This window comes from Pleurodeles waltl, chromosome 4_1 (genome assembly GCF_031143425.1).
Source record: "Pleurodeles waltl isolate 20211129_DDA chromosome 4_1, aPleWal1.hap1.20221129, whole genome shotgun sequence".
In the NCBI taxonomy this organism is placed as follows: Eukaryota; Metazoa; Chordata; class Amphibia; order Caudata; family Salamandridae; genus Pleurodeles; species Pleurodeles waltl.
In genome coordinates, this window is record NC_090442.1 from 90239512 (window position 1) to 90247671 (window position 8160).

The following is an 8160-nucleotide window of genomic DNA, read 5'->3' on the forward strand; positions in this document are numbered from 1 at the left end:
TCCAAAGTTCTTTTCCACCTAATATCTTCTAACAATATCATCCCAATTCAGTTTAGTAGTGTGATATAATATTGAGAGTGTAGGTTGCTATTTACTGCAGAGAGCGCAATGTATCACTAGAGCCGAAGCAATCATGCACTCTACACTACTCTACACTCTACATCAGCATTCATGGTTTGTGCCACACTTTTTTCACATGTACTTTAAAAAAAAAAAATATGTAACCCAAGGCAGGGCTCAGGGGGTTATATTTGTGCCATAAGATGAATCACAGTGAACAGACCTTTTACCATTGTTGTTTCCCTATGTAAGGTAATTGCTGCATGTAACCTGTGAGGCAGTAAACAGTCATAAATGTGTGATTGTGCATCTATTACAACAGTTGCTCCAAATATTGGTCTTTATTTGTTTTCAAGACATGGCGGCCTCCTTAATGAAAGAACTTTGCCCGACTTAGCATCTTCTTGAGGGCTTCTTTCATATCCTGATTCCTTAGGCTGTATATCAGTGGGTTCAGCAAAGGGATTAGAACTGTTGAGAACAGAGCTACCACCTTGTCTTGCTTATGCGAAGTGCTGGAACTGGGGCGAAGTTCTATAAAGAGACCTGCACCATAAAAAAGGAAGACAGAGATGAAGTGGGATATACAAGTTGAGAAGGCTCTGTGTCTTCCTGCTGATGACCGGATCCTCAAGACAGCAAAAACAATATAGGCATATGAGATAAGGACAAGGAGGAGAGTTCCTAGTAACACAAAAGAGGTAAACACGAGACGCACAAGTTCATTGATGGTCAAGTCGCTGCAGGAGATGTTCACAAGAACAGGATAATCACACATGAAATGATCAATAATATTAGGACCACAGAAAGATAACTGTAACAAGCAACCTGCATGAATCAGAGAGTTTAGGAAACCACAAACGTATGATAGAGCTATCAAATAAATAGTGAGACTCTTCGTCATTGTGAGGGTATAATGCAATGGGTTACATATAGCCACATAACGGTCATATGCCATCATAGCCAACTGAAAGAACTCAGTACCACCAAAGCCCACATAGAAAAACAGTTGAGTTAAGCAGCCAAAAAAAGAGATGGTCTTCCTCTCAGCAAGCATGTCAACAAGCATCTTGGGGGAAGAGGTTGATGAGAACCCACAATCCAAAACAGCCAAGGAGCCGAGAAAGAAGAACATAGGTGTATGAAGACAGGGTTCTATGTAAATGATCCTCAGTATACTCACATTGGCCAATAGGGTTAAGACATATATTAGGGTAAAGATTATAAAGAGGGGAACTTTGAGCTCAGTGTCTTTAGTGAACCCTTCAAGTATAAATGTAGTAACAATGCTTCCATTTTCAGGTCCCATGGCTCCAAGTTCTTATTTATGTCTGAGGGCATGAAAAAAAGAAAGATCACCTAAGATAATCAGTAACTGGTAATGGTATTATGATAGATTACTACAAGCATACAACTCAGTAGAGACTGTTTTATTACCATAAGAAGAAATGTTCTCTCAATTTTTTTTGATAGGCAACATTTCATTGTAAATGACTGCAAACTCCCTGAAATCAAAACCTCAGGAAAGCAATACATTTTTGTAATAAAATAGCTTGATTTCAAAGGAGGTGACTGATGATGCTTTTTGCCTATGTGTAAGAGCCATTCATTCGCTACAATGATTGGATCATTCAGAGTTATTCTATTCTCTATTCATCTGATATTTTATCCAGAGGTCTTACTAAATCTCTTTGCTCTTTGTTGCTACTTTATACTATCCTGAGTGAACCACCATCCTCTCTTCCAAACACCAATGAAAAAAATTGTTACCACTCCTTCACAAGTCAGCAGGTAATTGACAACACTGCACTAATTATGGTTATTGTCCAGATAGAAGATAAAAATTATTTCAAAGAGCTGCTCAGTTGTTCAGATGGTCCTTGGTATGTTCCAGAGAGAGTATCTTGGCATGAAGCAGGTGAGAGTCTAGGCAAACCCAGGACCTAGTGGGACTACATGAAAAGCAAGTCTTCAGCTTCTTGTGGAATTCAAGAAGTGAGGAGGGTGCTCTTATGTGTCGGGGAAAGTTGTTCTACACTTTAGGAGTGATGTAGTAGAAGGTTTGACTGCCAGATCTGGACTTACGTATGCATAGGATATGTGCAAGTAAAAATCCTAGCAAGCAAATCTGTCTGGAAGGTTTGTGAAAACATATGCAATTGCTGAGGTATGCTGGACCAGTGTTTGTATCTTGAAAGTGTGGGTGAGGAGTTTTAATTGTGATTGTGTATGTGGAACCAGTGGTGCTCCTTCAGGTAGGGTGTGATGTGAGTGTGGCTTGGAAGGCTGAGAGTGATTCTGTCTGCAGAGTTCTAAATGATCAGCAGCCTTCTGGTGATTCTTTTGTTAATCTTGGCAAAAGGGTGTTCCTGTAGTCCAGCTTGCTTGTGACCAGAGCATGCATGACACTTTTCCAGATGCTGAATGGGAGACCTTTGAAAATCCTTTTACTCATTTTCAGGATGCGGAAGCATGTGGCGGTAACAGTATTGACCTCGGTGGTCACGTCGAGTTTGCTGTTGATGATGATTCCAAAGCTCTTGGTGTCAGTGATGCCGGTGGGTGTTGGTTCTAGCTCTGTTGGCCACAAGGTGAAGTCTAACAGTGAAGTGCTCTTTGCAAAGCTCATGATTTCAGTCTTCTCAGTGTTATGTTGTTATTATGTTATGTCAATTTGTGGAGCACACTTATCACCCACAAGGGTATTCAGGCACTTGAGCAGATGTGTAGGCGTGTGGTCTCCATGGACTTATTCAAATAGCCAGGTCTTCTGCTTCTTGTGGAACTCAAGAAGTGAGCAGGAGGCTCTTATGTGTTGAGGAACATGGTTCCATGTTTTGCGTGCATCCACTGGGTGATTTCAGTCATGGAGGCATTGAATTTGTTTCCGCGCTGGGCATGAGGGTGAGAAGGAGTAGTGTGTTGTTGGCATAGGAGTGGACATTGATGTTTTGAGAGTTAATGATGTTGGCTAGAGGGATCTTGTGTGCGTTGAAGCAGGTCATGCTCATGAAGGATTCTTGTCGAACACCGCAAATGAGATCGTGGGCATCCAAGGAGTATTTTGTCAGGCTAACTGACTGAGTCCTTCCAGTCAGGCAAGATCAAATCCATCAGTATGCATGCTCATGGATTCAGATGTCAAAAAGGCGTTGGAATAGGATAGGGTGATAAATTGTTTTAAATTCTGCAAAGAGGTCCAGGAGGGTTGTCGTGTCTCCTCTGTTCAGGGTCATAAGGATGTCATTCATGGTAGTGATATGGTCAGTTTCCATGCTGTGGTTGTGTCTGAAACTAGACTGAGTGGTGTCAAGGAGTTAGTCATCATTGAGTTGTTCAATAAGACATCTACTAATACATTTTTTCCAAGACCTTGCCTGGGAATAGAGATCAATCTGTAGATGGCAAGCTTTGAAGGGACTGCCAAGGATTTATTCAGCAGTGGGAGGACAGTTGCATCTATCTAAGTGTGTGGGAAGGTTGAAGAAGAAGTGGAGGTATTCAGAAATGGTGTGGGCATGGCGGTAATGCGTTCCAGTCCTCTGCAGTAAGCTCAGTGCCATACGTGTCTGATCGGGTACCTGAATGAAAGGGCTTCATGGTGGTGGCAGTTTCATGTGGGGCAATGATAGGCCATGTGACTAGCATTGTGTCTTTTTATAAGATCATGAAGTATTTTCCAAAGTCTATCAGGTGCAGTTGTGAGTTAAAGTTGCTGTAAATGGTTGTGATTTTAAAGTTGAAGAATTGAGAGATTTTGTTTCAGAGGTACTGCAAAGGGTTGTTTGAGTTACAAGCTGCCGCTAATGAGATGAAATCCTTCACAAAAATGAAGTTTTCTTTACTTATGCTGGTATTGACATTGATGCATTACACCAGAGTGGAGCATTTGGTAGTTTGGATAATTTGGTGGTACCAGGACCGGTTTGAAAGTGCTTCTGTCTGTATTGCCTTGAGCTCATTCTCTATTTGCACCTGTTGTTTGCAGTGGTGTTTCATCAACCTGGGTTCCTCCATGTACCAACTGGCCTGTGTCTAGATCTTTTTGTATTGCTGTGTTTGACGGAGGCTAGGGAATCAGTGCAGAAGATGTTCCAGTTGCTGAAATTCCTGATGGCTTTGGAGAGGCTGTTGCTGAGCTCAAGCCAATAAGTGTTCAGAGTGGTGCTCCAGTCCTCATCAGTGACACTCTTCTGGTTTAGGCAGGCTAGTCTGGTGATGTGCATGTGTGCAAGACCAGACGAGGATGCTGCATTTGATGTGGGTGTGGTTTGTCCATGTGACAATTGTGGACTCATCAACATTGATATTGTCAAAGGTAATGAAAATAGGGCCCAGAAGGTGTCCAGCAACTACGATAGGTCCGTTTACATATTGGGTGAGGCCCAAACTTCCAACATCTTCAATGAATGCATTCCAGATGGATGTCCTGGCCTCTGAGTAGGATGTAGTTGCTAGCATTCAGGACAAATGGTGTGATGAAGTCTGTGATGGTATTGAAATAGTTGGTGCTCTAGACCAATGATCAGTAGATGAGAGTGCTACTTAGGGTGAAGTTGGCCATGGTCTGAAGCTTGAATGACAGGTGTTCCAAGTTGGAGGATGACATGTCCATGGAGGTGGTGCAGCTGATCATATTCTTGTGGATGATGGTGATTCTGCCTCTGGGCTTGCAAAGACTGTGTTGTCTGGGTACCTTCTAACCAGGGGAGGAGATTGCTGTGGTTGTCAGGTGTCAATGCAGCATTCAGTCAGCTTCCTGTGATGTAGGTCTGGGTTGCGTGCATCAGGTCCCAGATCATGTTTGATGAGTGAGCTGGTATTGAGAAACAAGCATGCGAGTGTTAAGTGTTGTGTGGGTGGTTACAGGACTGTGTTAGTGTGAGAGAGTGGGGTATTGGTAGCGGTCAGAGCGGGTGTTAAGTGTTCAATCAATCAAAATATCTATTTGTTGGACCTGGCCCTTTCTGCAGGATTATCCCCAAAGTGTTTGCCTCCTTCCTTCTATTTCATCTGTCCTGATGAGTCTCCCTGGGCTAGAGCGGGGAGGGAGGAGCTGGCACCTGCACCTGCCCCTGAAGGGGCTGTGCCTGTCCTCACACAATGGAGGCTCCAACCCCTTGGAGTGTGTCCGGGGCCAGGTCTGGGCAAGGCAGGATCTTTTGAACAATAGATACTTTCCTTTGAAGTTTTCCTACTTCAAAGGCAGAAATGAGAATAAGTAGCGGACCCAATACCTCACAACTTTAGATTACTTGTGGACCAAGAGGAACTTCTGCCAAGAAGAAGAGCTTGATTCTTGAGGAGGGCCTGCACTCTGCACGTTTCTTTGCTCTGCTGGCCTGCTTCTGCTGCTTCTGCCTTAAAAGGGAAAGGATTGGACTTAGCTTTGTGAAATCTTGCTTGTGAAGCTTCTCCAAGGGCTTGGACTGAGCTTGACTCCTGTTAAAAAGTCTCAGGGACAGCAAAGACTTCACCTGTGAGCACCTAGGTACTCCTGCTGAGGACACTAACTTGCCAAATGGTGCCAATCTAGTTGCTGGGCCCTTGAAAGTGAGTTCTGGTGAGAAACAAGAAGATCCAGGCGTCTTGACTCCAGGTGACTCCAGAACCTGCACTGCTGGACGACTCTACGCCACTGTCTGGAACACGAAGGTGTGGTCCCCACTGGGGTGCGATGACCCCAACTGACACTGCAGGCCCGATGTTGCGGCAGCCTTGCTAAAGTCCCATGACTCCCTGAGTCCAGAGTGGCGTGTCACAGACGAACATGACACCCGACTCCGCTGCAGTGTCTGTAACCCCGTGGCATGACCACAACCCTGTGAGGTTGCCCATTGTGTCTTGACCCACCGGGTCGTCAGGAAGCGACAACTTGCCCCAATGCTGCATCACCTTCCCTGCTCTGCAGTAAGGAATCAATGCCGCACTGGATCCAGCGATGCCTCACCTCCATGACTCTGTGCACCATCTTGTTTCCTAGACTACCAAAGGTACTGTATCTGGGAGTCCATGCGACTCTGTGACCGGCGCTACCCTCCTTGCGAGTGGCGTCAGGTTGTTGGGAATGACTCCGTCAATAACGTGTGATAGCCCAAGTAGGAGCTATTGAATTTCTAAGCGCCATATCTTTTTGTATTCGTACCTTTGTTTATGTATGTTGGTTTTTTGTCATTTTTATCTTGTGTTCCTCGGATACATATTGGCTATTTTCAAAACTGGTGTTGAGTGCTTTTGTCGCGTTTTCATTGCATGTGTTGGCACAAATACTTCACACATGGCCTCTGAGATACGCCTGACTGCTTGTGCTAACCTACCAAGGGGGTGAGCAGGGGTTATCTGAGCTGTGTATCTCTCTTACCCTGACTAGAGTGAGGGTCCCTGCTTGGACAGAGTGCAAACTGACTACTAACCAGAAACCCCATTTCTAGCACTTGTTTTTTCCTGTGAGTAAGGTCAATCCAGTCCCTACAATGATTAGATTTCTTCTTATAGATTTCTTAAGTTATTCAATTATCATTGACGAAGTATAATCCCAAACCTTTTGCCTTCACTCCTTTCATTTTGCTGAATTTGTTTTAGTTGGCATTTACCATTGTTAACCAGTAGTAAAGTGCTTGTGTTCTCTCCTTCACACCTTGTAAAAGTAGACTACCTATAAATTGCACATTTAATTAACTTGTAAGAACCTTCTGAATGGTACTTCATGGACCAAGGGACCAGTAAATGAAATGTTTCTTGTGGGCAGCAGCTCTTATTTTGCCACCCACTAAAGTAGCACTGTAAGCAATGTCTTAGCCCTGCCACTGCAGCCTGTGTGTGCAGTTGTAAAGTGTCATTTTGAACTGGGAAATAAACCTTTTCTCAGATCTTAACCTTCCTTCTTAGTACTTATAAGTCACTCCTAAGGTGGGCCCTAAAAGCTTTTTTTTTTTTAAAAAGCAGGACATGTACATTTAAGTTTTACATGCCTTGGCAGCCAAATATAACTAAAGTAGTTTTTCACTCTTTTAAGGATTACCTTATTCTAGTTAATAAATTATAACTTTACTTGCAGAGCAGGTAGTGATATGGTGTTTACACTCAAATGCATTGCAATTTGGAATCCTACTTAATGGTAAAGTCAGATTTTAAGTTACATTCTGAATATGCTACTTTTAGAAAGTTGACATTTTCTTGTCCCAACCATTTGTGCCTTCTACCAGTGTCCTGGGTCACATGGCTGTATATTACTCTGCTGTTTATGTTTGTGTATTGCTGCCAGACAGTGACACTAGAGGACCTTAGGTATGGACAGGATGAGCCATTCTGGCAGAATGACTGGGGAGAAGCCTTAACACTTCAAAATGCTTTGTCTCCAGTACAAAGGAATCTGACACCTTGCCTGTCCTGCCTTTTTTCACCCCTAGACATTTTGGGGCCTTGACAGGGGACGTGGAAGAACTTTCCAGGCCAAGATGTGGGGGTAGGATAGGTAGTCCCACAACAAAACGGCTAGCATGAGGTAAACATATTGGACCTCCAGAGCCACTCTTCATAACACTCCTGGATCTGTGGAAGTTACAGAAGAAAACTGTCTTGCTGACAGAGGACTGCACTGCTGTTCTTGCTGTCTGAGAAGGAAAACTGAATGTGCTTGTCTTTATCCCAGACTAATCAGAATGAATCCAAGAGTCCGTTTGCTGACCTCCTGTGTGAGCTAAAAGGAGACAAGCTTAAGTGTAACTTCCCAACTGACTTGCTGCCACTCCACCTGCCTTTATCTGCACCTGGACTCCCCGAGCCCTGCTGTCTTCTGCTGCATTGAGTTCCAGATCCCCAAAGGGTGCCTCCCCGGGTGCTGGACCCGTTGCTGGCCTCAGAGTGTACTCCTCTGCAAGAAAAGGTAAAAATCCTTCAGGTTGCTCCCCTCACAATCATGAATGTGTCAGTTCACACCAAAACTCTGCCACTGGCAACAATCACCAATACAAAGCTCAGGAGAGACCTGCCTGCATGCTACAGCAAATACCTTCAAAGATCAGCAACGCAAGGGGCGCACTTTGTGCTACAGCAATGACAGCGCGATGTGACCACAAGTGCAAAGGATCACATCGTAAG

The 8160-nt window shown here is 44.1% G+C and overlaps 1 protein-coding gene across 1 annotated transcript; it reads right to left on the minus strand.

Annotated features, from left to right (window-relative positions):
- Positions 1 to 430: 430 nt before the first annotated feature.
- LOC138287026 (olfactory receptor 5AP2-like) lies at positions 431 to 1369 on the minus strand. Its single transcript, XM_069227387.1, has one exon. The coding sequence runs from the start codon at positions 1367 to 1369 to the stop codon at positions 431 to 433; it is 939 nt and encodes a 312-aa protein (XP_069083488.1).
- Positions 1370 to 8160: the final 6791 nt, after the last annotated feature.

Coding starts and splice junctions, on each gene's coding strand:
- LOC138287026 (XM_069227387.1), bottom strand. CDS start 1,369: ATGGGACCTGAAAATGGAAGCATTGTTACTACATTTATACTTGAAGGG.